General features: G+C 41.3%; 1 protein-coding gene across 1 annotated transcript in view; it reads left to right on the top strand.

The window, feature by feature from the left end:
• pmepa1 (prostate transmembrane protein, androgen induced 1) overlaps positions 1-24,774 on the top strand; it is a 40,038-nt gene that overhangs the window by 5,085 nt on the left and 10,179 nt on the right. Inside the window, exon 2 of the mRNA XM_062409188.1 lies at positions 24,369-24,523. Coding sequence (XP_062265172.1) covers positions 24,369-24,523 — 155 coding nt within the window. The remainder of the gene's footprint in view (positions 1-24,368; positions 24,524-24,774) is intronic.

Here is a 24,774-nt window from a genome sequence, read left to right as displayed (position 1 = left end):
GTGTCAGAGAGCTGTGGGTCCATCAGGATGCAAAATTCAACAGCAACGTAGTTCAACGTAATAGTCCCTGTAGAAACTGTTGACAGAGTTGTGTTCTGTTGATTATCCAGAGTAAATTGGACAATTTATATAATATATTATTTGAATGTTTACTACCATTAGGACGATACCAAATTCCATCTACAACCATGGGATCAGAGGTGAGAAAGAAATTAGGCAAATTATTTAAAAAACGGTCAGATTGTTTGGGTTAATTAGACATTATAGTGATTTCCCCCCCCCAATAGACGCTTAAAACTTCATACACATAACTTTACTGTTCATCTCTACTATACAGTCATTGGTACAACTCATGGCTAAAACACATAAAGCAACCCAGTTAGCTGAGTTCAGATTGAGTTGGAAAAGACCAGTTCCTACTTCTAATCCTGTTATGTTGAAAGATTGTTGTGTTCATGCACATAGTAAAAGCATATATACCTTTCAGCTATTTAACTTTGTAATTCCAGATTTACTGGACAAGGAAGCTTCAAGGTTCCTGACTCACGTTAAACTATTATTAATCTGTCCCAGTGTCTCTGCTGCACATCCTCCCTCATCTGGATCTGTGGAGTTGTAATTGTAGGGTTACATATACCTGTTACACCCACTGACATATAGGAGCAGACACATGCACACTTATACACACACACACATATGTATTACACATCTGTTCTGAGCGGCAGACATCGCTAGTCAAAGCACATGACATCAGCATTACTCATAGGCTAGCCGTGCAGGCGTGTGTACATTTGTGTGTGTGTGTGGGTGTGTGTGTGTGCATGGTGAAGTCATTTCTGGTATCAGCTCATAAGAATGATTTCCTACCAGCCGCGTGGTTTCTCTGTACATTTCTTACTAAACGTCTGGTCGTCTTAACATCAACACCTCCCCAGTCTGTGTCTATAGCCAACATAAACCTTACCTACAGCGTTCAAGTGTGTGTGTGTGTCTGTTTGTGTGTGTGTGTGTGTGTGTGTGTGTGTGTTGAGTTCAGCTGGAGGGTAGTGGCGTTTATTGAATTCTAGGGAAACGAGTCAGAGTGTTCCTAAGTGGGCAGGAAGTGACTGTTGCGTTGGTAGCAGGAAGGACACAATGTGCCTGTTGGTCTTTTTTGCTCAGACTCCTGTAACTGTAGCCTTGCGTTAAGCCACAAGTTTGATCCCCGCAACCACCTGTGTACCCATGAGCAAGACACTGAATCCCTAGCCGATGACACATTATTCAAGAATGAAAAAAGCTCCCGGCTTAGGTCGCTGTAGTTTTTTTTTGATTTATTGAATCTGTATAAAATCCATTTGGCTTAAACTGTCAACACTCTTTTATTCAGTAAAAAAAACATATAGACACACACATAATGAAGAAGTATTAAATGTTGGTTAACTGGTGAAAAGGTTAAATTATTGTCAATATGGAGGAAAGTTTGATTGAGAGGTTCTGACAACTCGCTGGGTTTGTGGACCTACGGTATTGAAACTTGGTTTATAGATTCATCTGAAAAAATGTCTTCTGTGAATTTTATGGATTTGAAGCAAACTCAATTTATGAAGACAAGGAGTATCCATGTTGCTGCATTGGTAAATTTTCAAATGCCCACAAAGTCTCCATTGTTTGTCGGTTAAAATCCTGAATGGTTCAGTTTCTGAAGGAAAATGCTGGGTAGTGGATGTCAAAGTGTTTTATAATTTGCTCAGTCAACCAATGTAAGAAATGCTCGGTGAGAGAGTGAATTACATTAGTTTACAGAGCAGAGCTACGTGAAGTTATGACGTCTAGTCTTAATCTGACCGAGATTTGACTTCTCTATCACCTCTACCTTATCCCGACCTTCTGAGTTTCCAGTGTAGTCTGAACCAAAAATATGTGAAAGGTACATTTGTCATAAAAAAGTCCCTTCTCTAAGTTAATACGTGAAATCCCCCAAAAAAACACAGAAGTTTCCCTGTGACCGAGTAACAAGTCACTTTCAGAACCAATGCAACGTTTATCATATAAACTGAAATGAGGAAACTGCACCTGTTTGTTTTGTTGATAAAACCAGAAGAGATCTGTTGTGCATTTCAGTGTCTGATGCTTCTGCTCTATTGAGTCTCTTCGAGTTGCATGACATCATCTGACCATATGTGACATGTCTAGCTCCTGCTCCGGACATCACGTCACCTCCAGTTAATTGTGTTTTCTCAGAAACCACTTTATATGAAACATGTGTACAAAAGCATCCGTCATGTCTTTATTTACAGTGTTCATAGCTTGACAGAAAGTCACTCTCGCGTCTGAAACTCGTCTTTCTTATTGACGTGTGTCACTTTGTCATTGTCATGTGTCAGTCGGTACAAAGTTTCCAAATCCTGTTCAGGCTCCCATGTGACACACGCAGAGGATGTTCATGAATCAGTGTGAAAAGCAAAAAGCAGGAAAGAGAACATTTGTTTTTTTATCGTGCCGATCCCGCTTATGACAGCATGAAATGAAATGAAAAAAAAAACACATCCTGAGGCAAACTCCACTCGGCTCTGTGTTTGATCTCATCAACTGTAATAGGCGAAACCAGAGGCAACATTTTTAAACCATTTAGCTGAGGTGACTGTCTTAAATGTGCTGTGTCACTGTCGCTCAGCCGGAACAGAGAGAGGAACAAGAAACAGGACAAATTATGATAGGTGGATGATTTGTTTGTTCCCACATCTTGTTTGTTATTACTGTGATTTTGATTAAATCTTTGAGATATTGTTAGTAGACTGTGGATACCTGTTGTCTTGTCTGTGGTTTGTGAGATAATGGGGCAATTCCCAGTTTATTCACAACCAAGGCTAAACATGACTTTATTTAATTCTGGGGGCTCTGATATAAAGCTCTGATAAAAGTCTGAAAAGTAACTGTTTGAAACCTGTAAATACATCGGCCCATATGTCACAGTCGTAGATGTATTACTCCCTACATCGGTATCGGCCCCCAGCCACAACGCTGACACATGTTGGGGCTGATTACAGGTGAAAGGGAATGAAATACACGAGAATATGAATTAGAAAGGAATCTGTTATATTTTCAAACATGGCCGTCAGTTGTTAGGAGGTGTTTGTCTTTCTTGTCACCGTCTTGTCGTTCTCATTGACGGCTTCTCATTTTCTCTTTTTTTTTTTTTATTTCCGTCGCCTTTCTCTCTCTCGGTGAATCATGGAAATTAAATGATTGAGCCTGTTCTGGCTGGCCTCCTAGACTTATTATGTAAACCTCTCTGTCTGGCTGTCTCAGAGCTGCACGTGTGTGTGTGTGCGATGTGTTAGTCGAGGGGGATTTGTTAAAATATATCAAACATTTCTGTTCTACATGCCTTTTTCTGGCAATGAAGAAACGTGGTTGCTGTTCTTTGTGTGTAGAGAATCAAACCACCTTTTATTTCACTTTCTTATACTTCACTTTAAACATTGAGTGTGACAAACAGAAACTAATTTGCCTCTGAAGAAATTATTTAACCGCAGAAAGTCGACTCAGCTGCTTCCTGTTTGTTTCCAGCTTCCAATAAGTCGTCCAGTGCCCTCACAGCGTCACTGCTGCAGCTGTGGGTTGAGGACTCTGCTTAAGGGCACGTCAGCAGCAGCTTATAATGCACAAAAGAGCGTTTCCTGATTTCCACATCCAGATGTTTGACTTGTCCTGGCAACGTGCTCTCTTTGTTTCCTTCTTTCCATCCTTGATTTCGGCCTTCTGCCCTCCTTCCTCTCTTTCATTACCGAGATGTGAAGTGGAAAGACCTATTTCAAGCGCCCCTGCTTCCAGAAATAAAAAGTTCCTTTCATTTTTCCCCCATAGACAAATGTTCCTGAACTCAAAGCTGGAGCACTCTCCTTTAGCTTTGATGGACGTGAAACACTCCTGGTTCAATCATCAGCACAAAAACTTTAATAACTGAGTCACAAAATCAAATACAAAGGGAAAATACAGTATAATCTTGTGCACATAAAAACTTCCAAAGGGAAATGAGGTATGATTCTGACTTTTGGCAAGAATGAGTTTATTATTCTGCTAACGGTTAAGGTTATGCAAAGATTAAGCAGCTATGGCGCAGTGCTTCTCGACTGCTCCAACAAAACCTTTTATATTTGCTTCTGCTGTTACGGGCCTCTTCTGCTTTGCAGTGGCAGCAGAGGATCATGGAAACTATACTATTTTGAGCATAATGCCAAACCGACAAAAACTTCAAATAATTATAACTGGTGTTATTTCCTCTTCTGCTTCCATCGTTCTTGCTTCTCTAGCTTCTTCGTGCCTTTCATCCTACGTCTCAGCCAGGGTCTGAAATTAACACCTGCCAAGCGGCGCCAAATGTGGGTAGATATTTTCCGTTTGGTGGATAATTCCTCGAAGACTGTTCACCGCGCTTGTGGGTTAATGATTCCACCGAAATAGTCGTGCAATAAAACGGTATCCAGAGAGTCTCTCCTCTCCTCTGCGTTTTGATTTACGGATGCTCTGCTCCTGTCCTCTGTCTCTGCTGGAGTTTGACACACACACACACTAACACACACACACACACACACACACACGCACACACACACACACACACACGTAACAGCGCCAGGAAGGAAGCTTTTACATTGTCCCAGGATCCAGGAGTTAGTTTTCTCTTTCTTTGACATTGTGGGGGAAGGTTGTGTTGAATTCTCAGAGAATAATTCATTGATGGTTAGGAAAAAAATAATCAGGCATATTACAGGGACATTTTTTAATGCGTGTTTGAATTTGGTGCAACTAGGTTGGATTTAAGGGCACTGTTTGGCGTCGGTGGAAGAATGAACCATTCTAGTTCGAATTGGAATTTACAAACCCCTGATCAATGTACTTAAATACATTTCTATTCAACCTAGTACCTTATTATCTAAATGAAATACTGGGACAAATGTTCACGTGACACAAAAACATATTATTCCAGCAAATAAAGAAACAAAGGCTTGGCAGGTGGATTTTGTTTTTCTACCATCCTCCTTAGCCCGTGAGTCAAAAAGTTAATTTGGTATCCCGCTCTCAGCCGTTCATTATTCCAATAACACGTACACAGAAAACAAAACCCCCAAAATCATGCATATGTAGATGCATGCAGCATTAGCGTCTGGGGGTCAAGGTCACTGTTACTCTGGGGGTTGTGTGTGTTTGTGAGTGTGTGCTCTCTGCATATGATCTGCATATAAGACAGTGTTCAGCTGAGGCCCTTGCAGTCTGCTGGACCCATATTGTCCCATTAATTAGTCTGAAGTCAGAGTCGGCTCTATATGTCTGTCTCACACTGTGAATAAATCCATACTGAGACTGTCTGAGGACCAAGAGGCTGCTCTATAAATAAAGGCAATGACTGTTTGCTTGTTATATTCATACTATGAAGTGTGAAAGAGATCGCTTCTTGTTTTTCTTTAATTAGTCTGAGGCTGAAAAAAAAACCTGCATCTCTGTCTGGTCTTCTAAATACTTTAATTGTCGTCTGTTTACGTAGTTTGAAAAACAAAGTCTGGGGTGGGGGTTTGTATTGTAGTGTGTTGTACTGGTTTCAGTGTGTTCACTTGATTGCAGCGACACATTCTATGTTCACATTTGATTTATTTATTATTTGTGTCGTATTTTATGTGATTCTCACGGCAAATACTGACACAAAGCTTGTAATGAATGGATAAGCAAATTACAATTTACTGCTTTTGTGAGACTGAAAGGTTTTTTGTGTCTTTTGTCGATGTAGTCTCTCGCAGTCGTACTAGTCCAAACCGAGTCTAAAGAGGGTAAACAACAATTTGCTTCTTAAGACATTAGATGGGGACTTCTTACACATTCAAACTTGTTTTCCTTATTTGGTCAGAGCCTGGGTAAGTCACTGTTTGTCTCAATAATATGTGTTGTGACTTTGGCTCAGCCACAGGACGATGCTCCCCTGTGATCTGGTCATACTGCAATTATAAAAACACAGCTTGTCTTTTGAGAATTTTTCCCAAACCAGAATTGCCACCAAGGATGTTGTGTCTCTGCCTTTGTCCATTTGTTTGATTGTGAACAATATTACACAATATTAAACCTTGTGTCGGGCCTTGGTGGAGATATGAGCTCTACTGAGGGCCCGTCCAGTTTAGTTGTGTAACAGGAAAACACAACTTCCTTACTAAGACCGAACCGAAACACAGTCCTTCCTCAGCCCTCAGAAGGTGGGTGACATTGGATGTTATGATGATGTTCAGGTCATTATTTCAAACTGTTTGTCACTTCTGACATTGAAGGTGTATTTCTAGTGGTGAAGTTTCATGTTGCAGCTAAACACCCCCCCCCCCCCCCCCCCGACCCCACCTCACCCTCCCCTCACACAGAGGAACAGCTCTACGTCACTGAACAGATTTGTCTACACTCGTATACGTTTAGCGACATAATCTCAATTAAACATTCAGATATTCATACAAGTATGTTAATGCATGGTGCGCTGATGGGGGGTTTTGTTTGTTTTTTGCATATGAAGCTCTGCATCTGCGCAGAGGGAGGGGGTTAGGTGAGGCTGTTCGGGTCTCTGCGAGGGCAGAGGTCGGGGGTCAGGTCAGGAGGAGGCAGGGTGGGGGGAGGGAGCGATGGCTCATTGACGCAAGAATGGAGTCTGGTGTTGGGTGTGTGCGTCTGTGTATCTGTATTATTCAATAATATTTCACCACAGCTTACTTCTCCTTTTCATTTTGTTGAGCCATTTATTTGTGTCGACAACACAACACACCGTCTCGTCATTACACTGTGGCCCTGCGTCTTGAACCTTCATACTCACAGAATGTATTGATTACATTTATAGATTTCATTTTATTCACTTCATTTTGATGTGTGATATGTGTGCGTGTGTGTGTGTGTGTTTGTGTGAGGCAATAATCGGATGTTATTGACTCATTCAAGTAATCAAACCTGCTGGCAACGCTCATGCTGAAAGTACATATTTAATAACTGACTGAGCGACGACTGACTGACTGACTGTCATCACCATGTAGACTGTAGTGACATTTAAAAATGATTATTAAGAATTATCATTGACAACGTGTGAGATCCGTTTTGGAGCATTTGCCGTTATTGTTGAATTTGTCAACAAATTCCACTCGTTCATAATTGTGTGTGTGTGTGTGTGTGTGTGTGTGTGTGTGTGTGTGTGTGTGTGTGTGTGTGTGTGTGTGTGTGTGTGTGTGTGTGTGTGTGTGTGTGTGTGTGTGTGTGTGTGTGTGTGTGTGTGTGTGTGTGTGTGTGTGTGTGTGTGTGTGTGTGTGACGTGTGTGTGTGTGACGTGTGTGTGTGTGTGTGTGTGTGTGTGTGTGTGTGTGTGTGTGTGTGTGTGTGTGTGTGTGTGTGTGTGTGTGTGTGTGTGTGTGTGTGTGTGTGTGTGTGTGTGTGTGTGTGTGTGTGTGTGTGTGTGGCAAAATTAAGACAAACATGAGCAGAAAGGCGGTTTCTTACATTTTCATGCATTTCGTGGCAGAAATCTATAAAATTATTGAAATGCAAAGTCATGACAGTTATCCTGACATGTTGCTGCTGACTCAGTGATATGAACTGTTGTTGTTCTGTTATCGTTCTCCATGTTGTGTCACAAGCTAAATCTGTAGCGTGGTGAGACGCTGACACTGAGACGTTACGTTGCTCGGTCGATCGCTCTGTTCCTGAGTGCGAGACGCAGTCTAGACAAGGAGACACAAAACACATGCACACACACTCTCAACCCCCCACGCATGACATAGATAGACGTCCATGACCGTGGGCTTGACCCTAACACACACACACACACACACACACACACACACTCAGACATTCACAGACTGGTATGAGGAGGACTGTGTCTGCCTCACTTTACCCTCTGGCCTGTAGGAAACAGCTGGGACCGCATGATTTGCATCCACAAAAAAAAAACCACGCACAGACGACGCTGTGACTCCACCTTTCTGTTTATATTACTAACATTTATCATCATACATTCAAGTGTTCAAACACACAGGGACAACGCACAAATTATTCTTATTATGAACATACAGCCCAATGCACACTGAGCTCCACCCCAACAGCAACAATCTCCTCCCTCTCTGACTGTCACACACTCCAGACAGACACACACACACACACACATATATATAGAGCGGACAATAAAAATGTGTCTAGACAAAGCAGCAGGTCAGAACAACCACCCAGACACTGCACTCGACTTCATATGTAAATTAAAGATGTGACTTTAATTGTGTTAAATGCATGTGCAGGTTTAACCGTTGAGGTGAAAGTGACATTTATTGAGGTGTCGGCAATAAAATAAATCCAAAATAAAACACTGTTTAGGGCAAATGATTTACTTTGGGGCATTTAGTATTTACTGTGTTCATCTGCACATTCTTTTAAGGCCTCCTCCCACTCTGACACGAAACTCATATTGGTCCATGTATTTAGACCGAAATAGTGACCGAAAACATTTTACTGCCTGTTTACATTATATCAGAGTTAAACAGTTTTACCAAATGTGGCTGTGAGCACATGGTCTCTGTCCCGTTGAACCTCAAGACTATTATAAACACAAGGGAACACAAGAAATAGAAAATATTACAGACGTTATGTATCCATAACGAGAAGAAAGGTCACAGTAATAAAAAGAGGAATTAATAAAGTTGGAAAAGAAAGCGCTAAAAAATAACGAGAGCTGCTGCAACAGGCCGCCACCAGCCAGACGCCGAGTTCACATCGACATATGGCTTTGCTTTTTTAGAGAGATTGAAAGATTAACTTTGGAAACTTGGACTTTCCACAGAACTTCTTTTAAAAATACTTTGTTCTCCTTCTTTGGAACAGGAGATGCGACAGAATCCTGTTACAGGAAGTAGAATGCGAGCCAACACGTTTTTCTAAAAAAAAAAACGCCTCCCGTCGTACCTGAGTTGACAGATTCTTGGCAGCGTCGGAAATACAATCGCGTCTCGCATTGTGTCCAACAACCTCCCACACCTCGTTCAGCGAACAGACCCATGCCAGCTGGCACAAACACACACAGACACACACACACATATATATATCTATATGAGGCCCATATTGTTTTGCGTTTTGTCGGCACTGAGCCAGTTTCCCAGCTTGTTTGCCATCCATCCGTCCATTAAGCATTCATGACCCAGCTGCACATCCACTCATGGTAAACAGTTCTGACACTGATGCTGCAGAGATGACAACTCAAGTCACTGTCAGCTGTAAACTTGTGCACATAGAAAATTCACTTTCATCCCTCACACACATACCGAATGAGAGAGAAATTCCATGCATGTTTTGAGGTTTTTGCCAAAATATGAAAATGATCGACTGGAGACTTTCAAAAATTCTTCTTGGGCATTTAAGCCCTTGAAAGATCGCAGAGCAAATACTCAGACGGTGAAATATTTTTGCTTTTAATATTTCTGCTTTAATTCATTGCCATTTAGTCTGTCTCTTCTTTGTGTGAACTTTCTTTGCTATGCTTCGTTTGAATGGCTTTGTTACTGGTGATCTTGTTTGGGTTCACGCTGACATTTGTTTTGTCTAAAGTAGAGGCTATGTCGCTCTCACACGCAGACACACGTGAAGACACAAAAGCTGAGGCAGGCTGATTCAAGCGGAGGATGAAGGAGGCGCTGGGCTGATTTCAGGTTTCAGTCTTTGAGGAAGAATAGATATTTTCCACACCAGGTGCGTCTAATGTTTCGACTGTTGGCCACTGAGCGGCTCTGATGCTGCAATAGAGGAAACATTCACATGTTCCTGCTGTTTGCCAAGAGTTATGAGAACAGTTGAGTACAGTGTGTACGACTCTGTGGGTAGATAAGGATTTTAAATAGTAAAAAAAGACAGAAAATCTAAATGTATTTGATACACCGGGGTTTTTTGGAGCTTTATTGCTTAAAAATATAAATATATGTGGCTTAATGGCTCTGTAAATATGCGATAAGTATGAGATAATGATAGGCTGAATATAAAGATGGACGACATGTTTCCAATTCCTGTCCAGAAATGAGGCCAAAATTATCCTGCATACAAACGCTGACATCTTGCGCTGATGATGGCTGAGAGAATTCCTCCTGATATATACGATCATCCAAGTCGGTCGCTGTCGATCATGTTTCACCCCGTTTTCACATTGTACACATCTTTAGTTTGGTCCAAATCCCATCTGTTAACATGGAGGAGACAGGGTTTCTGGCCTATTCTACAGTCATCCACCAGGGTAGGTTCAAGATGCTTTGGCCTTCCTTTTGAGAGCTGTCAGGTTTCTCCCCCTTTATACACAGTCTATGGTGATAATTTATTTATAGGGCTCAATATCATAAATCACAAATTTGCCTCAGGGGGGCTGAACAATCGGCACAACGTTACGACACCCTCCCACAAAACCCTGAACATAAACCAAGATGGGACAAAACAATTAAGACTGGACGGCACAATCTGCAGCAATCGAAAGAGCCTCAACATCTACCGAGGACAGACAGGGCTGGATTAAAGTTACGTCACGAGGGTGAAAAAGGGTGATGTCTTTAATGTGCTGATCAAAAGAGAAGGTGGATCAAACACTACACCGAGAGAGAGAAATCACACAGATGTCGAGGGTTAATGTTACTTATTTAAGCCGGTGTCTGTGTCGGTTCGGGGGCAATGAGGAGCATCTACACTTTTATCTAATATGATCTGATATACATTGTTCTCTGGGTGAAACCAAGAAACCAGGAAGGCCTGATGCGGGTGAAAGGTAAAGTCCCAATGAAAGTCTGAGATAGTAATGTAGATAATATAGTGAATAAATGCCAGCTGATCTGCATGCAGCGAGTTATAGCTAATGGAGTTGGTTTTAACACTGGATTTATCAACAAGAGAAATACCCTCTGAGACCTGCACTGAAAGTATCCAGAGGTTAATTCTTACACCACTTTAAAAATACAAATATCTCAGGATGAAAAAGAGAAGCCGTGTGAAGAAGACATAGGAAGATGAGATTCCATAGCTTGTTGTGATGAGGGCCGAGGCCGGTCCACAGTGAAATGTATTTCGTGTCCTGCCTCCTACGTGCTGCACCCAGGCTCATGTTGTTGTGAAGGTGTTTGATCTGCACAATTCCCTGCTGCTTTCTTCCTGTGTGAAAGACCAACTATGGAAAAGACCCACTTTACAGGACACGCTTTTTTGTTAATATAACGGTTGTGTTATAGATGTGTATGTAAGTCATTAGCATTGTTTAGACAGACACACGCACGCACACCTGGCTAGACACAACAATGTCTGAACACTCTGAATGTCTGTCTGACCCTTTGTGTTTGTGTGTGTGTGTGCACGCGTGTGTGTGTGTGTAAGGACCGGCTGAGCTGGTTTTGCCTTGGCAGCCAAACACTGTTTGGACAGGGACAACATGTCTGGCTCACACACACACACACACACACACACACACACACACTTACCCACATCCCTGTTTGATCTTCCACTCACTGCCTCTTGCTTCACCTTATCTAAATCTCTTTTCACACTGGACAAAAAAACACACCAACATCTGGCTTGTGTCGTTGGTGTGAAATGGAAAAGTCAACGTTCATTCCCCGGTCAGAAAACTCTGCAGTGCTCGCAGGTCTTTATTGGCCACAGCTACGTTTGGCAGTTATATCTCAACACAACATCCACGTGGACATGCACACTTTTTGCTTCTTTTCCAGTGTGATGCAACAACACATGAGGCCTCTGTTGATAATGTCTGCGACTCTTTGTCAACTCTCTGTCTGCGTCTGACTGTTTACTAACCCTGTTTTCTAGAATGTTTGTGACATTGAACATGAAAAACCAACCTTAAAGGAGAACTTGTCCACTGGCATTGAGAGAGGACTCTTTTATTACCTTTTAGAGGTTTTAAAAATCCACATTCCCACAGTAAGGTTGGGGTTAAAAGCATAAAAGACACACACACACACATACACACACACCTGCAGCTTCAGCATAACAGATTTATCCTTGAATAATTTTTCAAAATTTTTTGATAGTCACTGAAAGAGCTGTAATAATCATGGAGAAGAGAGAAGGAGAAAACTTCTAGTCATACTCAATCAAACTTTATTTATTTTACTCTTTACAGGGAAATATCACAAAATCGATTTAAAAAAAGTAAAATGGCAAAAGTGACCAAACAAATAAAAGGAAACGTATAATAAAATAAGTGAATAAAATAAAATAATGTCTATAAACCATCCTGTATTGTAAACAAAGTTGAGTCACTTAAAAGCCTTCAACTGAAATTAGTTTTGGAATTGTTAATCAAGCTATTGTTGTTTTTCGGGCAGCAGTTTTTAGACTACAGTTTATAGACTAGTGAAGATACCGAAATACTAAATTAATCATCTTTGTTTTTTGTTTAGTTTATTAGACAAAATAAGACACTTGATGATAATCTCTCATTCATCACAGTTCAGAGAAATCAACAGATTAACTGGTGTTGAAACAACCCTAGATGGAATTGTAGTACATATTTACCACACAGCTTTAAGGAAATAGATTATATTTGGATTATTAAAATATTGTAAATTTTTAAGCTATTGCTCAAAGGCGCTTCAGCAGCACTTGACTGTGTAGACCCTATCACTTTTGTGAGTGTGCAACCTGCTGCACTGTGAATGTGTGCATGTGTTCAAAAACACTCAGTTCAGACTGTTAATGATTACTGTTATGTCTAGTATCACATTGGATCAAAGCCATCACACACACGCACACACACAAACACACATACACACACACACACACACACACACACACACACACACACACACACACACACACACACACACACACACACACACACACACACACAGCGACTGCATGTGACCTGCCCTCTGCGTCTCTGTCTGACTTCCCTTTCTCTTTCACATTCAAAAGAGCGGTGTGTGTTTGTGCACGAAGGTCTGATTGTGTCTGTCAGTGTGTGTTTGTGTACTTTGGGCTCTGTGTGTGCGGGTGAGCGGGGGTGCGAGACGACAGGGGTTGTCTAGCTCCTTCCGGCTAGAATTATAATGAGAGACTGCACACACACACACACACACACACACACACAGGCACACACACACACACACACTCGCAGACCCAGACAAGCAGCTGATAATGAGGTTTGATTTTCATATGTTTCAGACAGAATACTCAGCAGGCCAGCAAGTACATTGTGTCTGTGTGTGTGTGTCTGTGTGTGTGTGTGTGTGTGTGTGTCTCCTTGTGTCGCAGTGATATAAATGATTTCAGCTCTTTGTATTTGTATGACTTCATAAACTTTCACTTGTAAACATTAATGACTCTCTCTCTCTCTCTCTCTCTATGGACGTGTATAAATGTGTTTGTGTGAACTTGTGTGTCATTTGCGTTGGTCTGTGTTTTGTCTCTGTCTGATGTTTGTGATTCCGCCGCAGTCAGACTTCTGTTTAAATCTTGCTGTTATAATAAGGTCATTACGTGTTAATGTGTCTAGACGCTCTGATTTCATGTCTTCAGTGGGTTGCATTATAGATTTTATATTGCTTTGGTATTGACTTTTATTATAGTTTCCTATTTGTGTAGACGTACATTCTGAGGCGTTGATTGCTGCTTAATCACCACCTTCTGGAAAGAAGGGAAATAACATCGGTAGAAATATAACATTAAATTTCACATAGATATAAATCAACTTCTTCAGAGCGACGTTATGTTTGATATTCTACATTTTCTTTCTTTGTTTCCGGAGCTGAAATAGAAACTTACAGGTTTCAAAGATTAAGAAGTGACACACGAACCTCCAGGTGCCAGACAGAGGATAATAAATACAAAGTCCACATGCTGATAAAGCAAAGCATGACATAAAGAGTGTGGTGGTCTATGTATTTTAGATTCAAAACAATCACAGCAGTAAATAAAGAAAACCTGTAAATAATATATATCAAGAACTTTGAAATTCTCTTTAGCAACATTATATTACTCTGAGTTAGCATAGCCAGATAGACGGCGCTAATAGAGTACAAGTAGAAGTAAACATCATGTGTATATGAATATACCCAGTGGATAAGATGATGAAAGTAAATAAATAATTACATAATACCCTTTTAGTCTTATAAAGATGCTGATCCAGCGTTTATTTAGATTTCCGTTGTGAAACCAACAGTCTGTTTTGTTTTCTTCTGTCCGTGACTGTTCTGTGACCCATATTGTGTTTTTATTTTTCTAACCAGGGCAGAATGTTCTGTAATCTAATCAAAAGTGTTTTTTCTTTAATCCAAACAACAGTTTTTTGTTCTAAACCGAACCGAGTAGTTTCTGTGCATCGAAATAACAATTCAAACATCGCTTGATTTCATAACAGACCATTTATTTGTTTTCCTGCCGATCAGCACCAGTAGTTTGTTCTCTATAACTCACAGAAGAAGAACACTTGTTAGAAAACAGAAGAAATTTAATAATAATCCCCAAACTAAATCAGGCGAACCAATATACCTGTCATTAGAAAACCTGTGAGGTCGTGGGTCAGATGTCGCAGCTCCCTGATTGTGTTGATGAGCGCTGGTTGGATGCGCTGTGTCTTTTCATGGTCACCATATTTAGTCTGCGACCCTCTCGCTGTTAGCATTAGCATTGCTAGCATTGCAGATGGGACTCACAGTTAAACATGGGAGTTCCCTGGATTAGCACCCTAAATTTAGACTAATGCTCCGCTCTTCTCTCATCTACTCTGATCTGCTCCGATTAATCCTCCGTCTCCGTCTCCTCTTTATATTCATCGACTCTGCTTCCTGTTCTACTTCATCAAACTCTGCAAATGTTTTTGAGTGTGAATAGTTGCAGACAGCCGGGGAGAGGGGAACTTTGGGATATCATTTAGAGTTTAGCTCTTCCTCTGCTGTCCACGTGTTTGTGAAAATACAAACATCATGTATAATACTTAAATTTATCTGGATATCTTGGTTTTGTAAATGTTTTGCAGAAGACATCTTCGAATATTTTTGATATGCAAAGTATAGCGATTGAGACAATGTGAGAGAATCAATATACTACTACTACTACTACTACTACTACTAATAATAATAATACTATTAATAATAATAATAAATAATTTGATATTGTGTTTTATTTGATTTGTCTGCTAAAAGAAATTCAAAGAAGAACACTGAACATGTCCGGAAAGTGTCAGAGGGAGTCCATGTGAGAATCTAGTAGAAAAATGTCCTGATAATTCATCGTTTTGATGACTCGGGATGAAAAAGAGGAGCCGCACACGTAGAATACAATGACAAAGATGCTGTATGCATAATGGAATCTATACTTCATGCCCAGCCCTGACCCTTCGTCTCAATGTCCCAGAAATGTTCACAATCGCTGTGAACGCATCTGAACGAGAAAATCCTCTACTGCATTTTTCCACATGTGAGAGACAAACCTCCACAACTATTTTTCCAGAGTTTGTGTCTGAAGCAACTTAAGTCATTTTCGTTCAAAAGTGCACAATGCGATTGGAACTTTTCACAAATACCAACCCTCATACAACAGTGAGTGCCCAGTTTAGGTGAAAATTGACGCATTAACTTTGAAAGTGACTGAGAACAGATGACAATCATAGAGGAGACTGATAACCAGAAAAAGTGGCATGATGATTGATCCCCTCAACACACACACAAACACATACACACACACACACAAATACATCCCAACACCTCCCCTATGCTGGTTTCAACAGTGGGAGTTTTGTCGACCAAAGTTCCCACACTTGTTGGCTGCACCATGACCGTGGCGTCTAAAGTCAATGGAGAGTAGTGTGTGCGTGAGTCTGTGTGTGTGCGTGTCTGTGTGTGCGCGTGTGTGTTTGAGACCCCCCCCCTCCAAATAGCCTTTCTCATGGAAATTGGCAAGCAAATTGTGTGCACCTATGACCTATAACTCTGTCTCACACATACAGAACCACACTCTCTCTCTCACACACTCTCTCAAACTCACACACACACTCTCATACACACACACACACACACACACACACACACACACACACACACACACACAGCTGTCTGTGCTATTTCTGACTACCCAGACTGTCGAGTCATCTGTGGACTGAGAAAGGAGGGGGAGGGAGAAATTAGCAAGCCTCTCTCTCCCTTGCTGTCCTTTTCTCCTTCCCTTTCTTCTTTTCTCGTCATTGATTTTTTCTAAATCCTCTCTCCTTCCTTTCCTCCTCATATCCTCACTCCTATCTAACTTTTATTTTTAATCCTTCCTCACTTTCTACTTCTTTGCATCTTCCTCAATCTCTTAAATGTCTTTCTCGTCTCCTTTCCTTCCTTCCTCCTTCGCATTCTATGTCCTCCTTTCTTATTTCTTCTCTTTTTCTTCACCACCTCCCTCCTCCACACCATATTCTCTCTTCCTCCCCATCTTTCTCTCTCCCTCTCTCTCTCTCCTCTACCCTCATGTCATCATCTCTTCCCACCACCCCACCTCGTTTCTCCTGACCACCCCTCCTCCTTCTCGCTGTCTGCTTGCTCTCTCTGAGCCATCTGACTCGACAATGACCGCCTGTGACCTTTAGCTGAATGCAGCAGGACGGGGGGGAGGAGGAGGAGGAGGAGGAGGAGGCAGATAGAGGGAGAGCAGGCAGCGGATGACAAATGAGCTAATTGCTTTAGATTAACCATGGAGTGTCTGCCTGCCAGGCTTACAGCCTCCTGTCTAGACAACAGCACAGAGGGAGGGAGGAGATCAGCAGTCTCTCTCTCTCGCTCTCTCTATCTCTCTCTCTCTCTGTCTCTCGTTATCTCTCTCTCTGGCTCTCTCTATCTCTGTCTCTCGTTATCTCTCTCTCTCTCTCTCTCTCTCTCTCTCTCTCTCTCTCTCTCTCTCTCTCTCTCTCTCTCTCTCTCTCTCTCTCTCTCTCTCTCTCTCTCTCTCTCTCTCTCTCTCAGAAGTGAAACAGGTTTTAATGGTTTTTTTCTTCTCCTGTGTTGCACTTTAAAAAAAAAAACTGTGACTCCAGTGCTGACAAATAGAGTCGGATGAGGTCAGGAATCTGCCCAGAGGAGGAGCGAGTTCATTACCAGGATACTGCAGAGATTCAGTGTCGTACTTAGATAAAGTTGTTGACTCACAAGCGACAGGTAATTTAAAAAAATCATCAAAACAAACAGACTTTTATTTCCTATCATACACTGTAAATAAAGATGATGACGCGGCTCCACTTCCTATAGCAATCTTGAAATTAAGCCAAAATATCCCGGATATAAACACTGGCGGCAGGGGGGGGGGTTGAACCGCAATATTGGTTTCCTGACGATACATGTGCTCGACCAATCGTAAGTCAGTCAGCTGTCGGTCAGGTTGTTATAGCATCATATAACTAATGAAAACTAAACTTCTCTAACACATGACAACCTGGACAAACATCAGTGAGATAGGAACGACCTAAAATGACAGAAACCATCTCCATGAAATACATGTTTGACGTGTGGTCCATGTCCCGCAGGGTTTATGACCTATACTGTTACTGACAGTAAGTGTTAGCAATGCTTTGCATTCACTGCTGCTGGTCGACTGATAAGAACCAAAAAGGAGGCAAATGTGAAGTGTCTGCATCTTAGTTTCCCAAAGTCTCTGTTATTGGTCACAGCCTCTTGAGTTTTGAAAGTAAAACTGGGTCAGTCTCTGATTTGGTTTGGCCACAGGACGTAAAGTGATGAGTTTTGAAACTAAACCGTATCAGTGTGGAAGTTTCCTAAGTATTAACCAGAGAGGATTTGAAGCTGGTGCGTCGGAGGGTGTGACAGTGACAGACAGGTTTGAATTTTGATTTGTGACTGACTGTTCCCCCGCTGGTGAACAAGCTGACAACTGAATCATATGTGAGGACATGCAGAAAGTCTACAGCGCCTTAGTTTGAAGCAGAACTTGGAAACATTCCCATGAGAGTGTCCTCATCAGAGGTACAAGTTGTGGTCTTGTTGAAACTGGAAACCATGTGTAAAATTGTCTTGGGCCTGATTACACACCACTGAAGATATAAGAGGACAGTTGAGGACATACATCTGAAGCCAAAGATCATACAGTTTGAACTGTAGTTGCTGTACCACTGAGGACACCAAGGCCCAGTTTCCTGCATTTCATTTGTAGAAAAATGAAGTGCAGTTTACATTTAAACAAATTAATTGATCAATTACTTGATCAGCATAATAATTCCTGGCAAAATAAATGATAAAGTCTTTGAAACCAGCTCTTAAATCTGCACATAGAGAAACTCTGGTACATAATTGATAAAACATAAACGACAATATAACATAACAGTTGAATGAATTATGGAGAAAAAGGAACAAAAAATATTTTGAGTAGTGTGTGGGAGTGGTGGACGGCTTTGACCTGTAGACACAGTATTTCTGGATCCAGTGCAAAAATACAGACGGTGAAAGAGGTTCAAGAAAACTCCATATTCAATAAATAATGTGTTTGTACTTAGCAGAAACAACGAGCTGAATATGTTTGTCCTATAAACCTGACTGGTGTTCTATATCATAGGAATCACATGTATGAATGTGTAGCTGAGTTCTCATGTGAGGCAGAAACCCCTTTTCTGAAGAACCAGCGTTTTATTGTGCATCGTCAGTGAAGCATGATTTTGGCCTTAAGGATGTTACCAGCTCATTTTCTCAATTTCCTTTCAAAATATTTATGCCGAGCCAAAAGTGAAAGGAAGAAAAGACCCAAAGAAAAAGAAGCAAGAAAGAGACGGTGCAATTGCATTTTTGTAAAATGTGATATATCTTGACACTGGAATGGATATGTTAAAACCGTAGACTGTATATAAAGTAGCTACTTTAGACCAGTTCTACAGCCCGCCACCAGGGGGCGATCAAGAAAATTTGGCTTCATTTCTCGGAGTAGCATGTCGTCCATCTTTATTTACAGTCAGTGGTTTAAACATGGCTTAAATATAATCTTCTTTTCTGTTTGGCTGAAGTGGAAAACCGGTGAATTGATATTATGTAACCGTGTAACACCTTCTGACAGTGTGCAGAACATCTGGATGGAAACATGACATGAGAAAATAGTTATCCTGTTGGTCTGCTGGACGGAGGGAGTGAGGTAAGGGAGGAAGTGAAAGAGAGAGAGAGAAAGAAAAAGAGGGTGAATAATAAGAGACAAGACAGATGAGGGAGGAGGTCTGCTGACTGACCCCGTGACCTCCCTCTGTTTGAGAGCTGACAAGCTGCAGGCTGGGAGACACACAGACAACACACCACACACAGACACACACACACACACACACACACACACACACACACACAGTCAGCTGGTCTGACAGAGCAGTATTTTTTTTTAGCAATAGGAGGTTTTTGCTTATAATTATGATGCATCAAATCATAGAAGCTGAACGGAAACAGCAAATTACATTTTGTCAGCACTGCAACAAATCTGTCTGCCTCTGTGAGCAATGATGTAATAACCGAATATGATAATAGTGTGTGTGTTGAATTTGATGGGAACTAAATGGAGTATAATATTCATCGTGCCCTTTTCATTGGTGCACGATCACCGAAATGAGGCATGAAGGATAATATCGACATCAGGAGTGGATCCTCTTCCACATGTTGCACTGCCATGTTTATAAAGACTCCCAGGATATTGGGTCAACACAGGGCCGGTCTTGTGTTTATGATACCCTAGGGCCACCATAGATTCTCGTGCATGCTTTGAAAGGAAGAAGTGATGAAGGGGTGTTCAGGTGGTTGCAATCTGTGAGCTCACCACTAGATGTCATCAATTCCTACATGCTGGTCCTTTAAATGGAAGTGGACAAAAAGGAAAATACAATATATGTATATATTGTACATGTAAAAGCAATTTGCTTTTTATTATGTATATTAAATGTTTATAAACATGTTAAATACGGGTGACGTACATTGAAGTGTGACTCGGTAGTTCGGATCTCTTTGCAAAAATAAGACATTCGTGAATGTGTTTGAAAAGAATGTGTTTGAAAAGACAAAACGGAAATAGTTAGAGAAAAGGAAAGAAAGAGAGAGGGGAGAGGAAATTGTGAAGAAGGGAATGAAAGGGAAGGGAGAGAGAGAGAGAGAGAGACTAAAAGGAAAGGAGAGGAGAGAGTTATGGGAGTGATTTGGCAGAAAGATGCAGTTCAGCACCAGCTGACAGAGCACAGAGACAGACAAGCTGTCAGCAGGCCGAGTGCCCAGACACACACACACACAGACACACACACACGCACACGGCTGGCACTCAGAGTGTCTAAGTGTCCGTTCACTTTTGCCTTCTACAGTGACAACACTTCTCTTTAATAAGCAGAGGAATGTGTTTATATTTCATTATTTCTCATGTGTGTTTATGTTTCCTCATGTGTGTGTTTGTGTTCGTTACTTTTTCCATCCTTCACTTGTCCTCTCTGCCCTTTCCCCCCGTCTTTCCTTCCGTCCATTCCTCCTTTACTTCACCCTGTCCTCTGTTCTCCCACAGTATTTACGACTGTCTTCCTTCCTTCCTTTCTTTCTGAGGAATCTCATCTATGTTAATTGCTGTTTTTATTAAATAGAAGCGGAAGTGTAAAAGTGGAAGTGGCGACCATGTGACTGTGTGAACTCAGTAACCTCAGGTTTGCGCAGCCGCTCACATGATCCCTCATGAGTTACAGCTTCAAACTGTAAAATATAATAATACAAACATGAATAAATAATCATCCTAAGTCTGTCCTCAGGACTATTGATGCAGACGTTGATTGTGCAAAATTGCTGCGTGTGGCCATATTGACTGATAACAACTGTTATCATTTCTGAAACTGTGTTTTGTGACTGTAGGTTTTACTTTAATGTAATATATCCTTATACTGCTTTACCCCCTTTCCTCTCACGTTCCACGAATCCATACATTAGTTACGTTTTTTTTGTTATGAACTCCGGAAAATGTCTGAAACTCTGTCTGAAGTTCGTCTTTCACAAGAATCCAGCAGGAGCTAGTCTTGCCTGACTCATTCACAACAACAGAAAACTCTCCAGAGCAATCATGTTGTTGTGGTGCAGCACATTAACAAAAGCTCTTGCATCTCATCGTCTCACCCAATTGACATATTTGTGTTTGCTCCGGACATTTTCCTGCACTTTTCCTCACTGCCCCCCAGTAGAACATTTGAGTGAAGTGAGAGTACAGCAGCAAAATGTCCGGAGGATCCATCGCGGGCGAGTTGGCGCTTCGATGACGTTTCTAACATGTGGAGGACGTGAAACCAGAACCGGAGCCGTACGCCCAGAAGACGTCGACTCTGAGAGACAATATTTGTTGTTGGTGATAAGAGCTGTAAACAAAAACACTGAGCCCTCCACAGCCGAATGTTTACGTCATGTCCTTCCTCCTGCTGCTTTACAGCCGTGGACCTTTACTGGAGAGAGATGGTAGAATGCTATCCCTCCATCCTGGGCAGCACGATGCACATAGGGCAACACACTCATAAGATTCCCTTTAATTTAATACAAGTGTTGTGTAAAGATTTAGCGATATAGCGCTTTAATGAATCATGTTCACTCCTTCCTGAGCAGATCAGTTTTTCATTTATTTAAATTCCTGAAGTTTTCACGTGTCCCCCCCCCCATTCCCCATGTCTCTCTCTCTCTCCCTCATCATTATTCTGTCTATCCCTCTGACCCATCTGTCACTCCCAGACGCTCCCACCACTCCCCCGACTTTTTCTCTCACTCCTCTCTCTGTTTCTTCCTCCCCCTCCCCTCCTCCTACACATCGACCCCTTTTGTTCACAGCTATTGGGGTGGTGGTGGTCGGTAGGAGGGGTCTTGTCAGCTGTTTCCTCTGTGTGTGTGTCTGGACAGTGTGGGAATGTGTGTGAGAAAAAGTTGCAGACAAAGCTTGGTCGAGGCTCAGAGTGTGTGTGTCTGCCGGCCAGGACACACACACCCCCGCACACCAGAGCATCCGCAGGACATGTAGTGTGGAGTTCCTTTGCATTGGGGAGTTTTAGTTTTTTTTTAGTTTTCTTTTAGTTTTGCTGCTTTTAGTTTGATTTGACCTCGTAGACGACCGGCCTGTGGAAATACCTTCATGATATAACCAGTGGAATAAAGACATATGCAATCGGAGAGAAGGCAGAGATCTCAAAGAGCGACGGGACTATGCAGCCTCCACCAGGGAGACACCACCATGAAAACTGTGTTCAGACACAACTGTGCGGTGAGTTTCATCTGAGCTCACAGAGCAGAGAAGACAGCGATGGTTTGGAAGCACGTGGTGATTTTGTTCCGTCTGTTGAGTTGTTGTTGAGTCAGGAGTTTGGAGAGTGATGCTGCTCAGCCGGTTTTTAATTGAATTTCTTTGAATGAATGTTTGAAACATTAAACTCCTCAGTTTCAAATAAGCAAATGCCCAAACATTAACGGCTTTCAGCTTCTCCAATGTGATGATTTGCTGATTTTCTCTTCAATTAAATCTAACAAAACATTCAAAATGTCTCACCTTGGACGGCTTTTGGTTTGCCTGGTTTTTAAAATTGTTTTTACTTGTGATTTTGCGTTTATTAGACATAATTATATTAAATGTATAAATGCCAGTTTGCCTTTGTACAAGGTTTTTCCAATAGCTTAGCTTTTGTAAGTGTTTAAAAAAAGCGATGTTTGTAGATTTTTTTTACATTCTTCTCTGAATTTGTTATATTTGATATCGTTTTTATTCTGTAGACTCTTCTGCTCTTGGCTGGAGCAACTGTAACGAAAACCCAATTTCTTCCAGGATCATTTTCAAAATATTCAATTATGAGGTCTTATTAGTTAAACTGAATTTCCCTTATTAGAGAAGTGTTTTTTTTACTTTCTAGACAATGTAGTAAGAAGCTGTGTATGTCAGTGTTATGATATAGGATTATATGAAAAGGATCATCACCCGTCTACCAGTAGATAATGTAAAGATGTTTTGGCCTCTAATTATGCTTTAATGGCCAAGGTAGAGTTTGTTGTTAAATCTATATTTAACCTCAAAGTTCATCATCATCAGCTTTATTCTCAAACCAGATTTGGGCCGTCATTCAAATTTAGCCTCTGTGAGCTCTCTGGACTTTTGTTTTGGTTGTGTTGATCATATGTATGTTGTGTGTTGGTTCGCTTGGAGAAGTGGTGTGAAACAATTCTGTAGTGTGTGTGTGTGTGTTTGTGTGAGAAAGAGAGAGTGTCTGTTTGTTGTCTGCAGGCCACTTTATGCTCCTGTGTCTGACTTGGCCCTGACCTCTGTCTGCTCCCTGTGTGAGAAAAAGGCTCTGTGTGTGTGTGTCTGTGCGGGGGGGGGGGGGGGGAGGGGGGGTCAAGCGGACTGTCTCTAAACAAAGCTTCCCCTGTCTCTCTGTCTGGTCTAGTCTGGCTGTGTGGGTGTGTGTGTGTGTGTGTGTGTGTGTGTGTGGGTGTGGGGGTGTGTGTGGGTGTGTGTGTGTGTCACACTGACCTTTGCATAAGGAATAGATCTGTCTGGTCTCTGTCTGAAAACCTTTTCTCTCTCTCTCACACACACAGAACCATATAAACCTCAGTGTTGTATTTAAACTTTACTGAACCATTTGTCATCTTATCAATAAACTGATTTACTTTTTAGTTTTATTCTATTAGTTTAATTTTTAAATATATTTACCACAACAAGCACACATCAGCAATAATTCTGTCAAATACTTAACGATACTTTAATCGATTTTATTGAGACTTTTTTTAATCAATAGTTATCAACAGAGCATTACCACTACTGTCATATTTGTATATTAACCAGAAATGTCAGATATTGTTTATTCAATCACTGATGTCTACAAACTATTTAAACCAGAGCCAGATCCATTTTATAACCGTCCCTTCCAAAAAGATCTAAAAACTACAAATGAGCCACTTTTAACTCTATGATACTTTTTTTTTTAATAATTGTGATATTTTGGGGTTATTAAGCCTTTAATGATGGGACAGAGGTCAAGCGTGAAATGTGGAGAGAGAGATCCGGGAAAGACAATTAGTTCAGGGTCTTGTCGGAAACTGAAGCTGTGGCTCAAGCCTCTGCACCAAAACTAACCTATAAAACATGTGTTCTGTGAATGTTGGATTTTACATACTTAATAAAACATTAGGGAACATCCTATATCTTTTCCAAATGTCCAAAATGTTTTGCAAAAACTCCAGTACTAAATTTGTTATGCTGGTTTATGTGAAGGTCTTTCAGCTCAAGACAAAAAACTATGATAACAGCACTATGACATCATCAATACCCCAGAGGACGTTGTTACGACTGTATCACGATGAGTAAACTGACCCTGATCTTCGTCTTCTGTGTGCCTGCAGCCCAGCTGGAGTTCGTCCAGATCCTGGTGATCGTGGTGGTGATGATGGTGATGGTGGTGGTCATCACCTGTCTGTTGAACCACTACCGCCTATCAGCACGCTCGCTCCTCTCCAGACACGCCCCCACGCGCAGGAGACACCTGCCACTGGCCAACGTGAGTCACACACCACATTCACCACAAACCGGTATCTAGATTTAATTAAACCACACTGACGTAAGATATCTGATCAGATATTGGTCTGATATCTGACTTTAGCTTGACAGTCATTGTCTTACACATTTATTATCAGATGGAAAAATGATTTGTTTCCATCGTTTACACTCTATTTTGACTTCGGATTTAATTATTTAAAATTTTTGTTTACATGGCTACGTGCAAAGGTCTTTCCTTCTTCTCTATGGAAA

This window comes from Platichthys flesus, chromosome 2, assembly GCF_949316205.1.
Source record: "Platichthys flesus chromosome 2, fPlaFle2.1, whole genome shotgun sequence".
NCBI classification, from domain to species: domain Eukaryota; kingdom Metazoa; phylum Chordata; class Actinopteri; order Pleuronectiformes; family Pleuronectidae; genus Platichthys; species Platichthys flesus.
The sequence above is the reverse complement of the archived record's forward strand: the minus strand, read 5'-3'. Positions and strand labels throughout refer to the sequence as shown.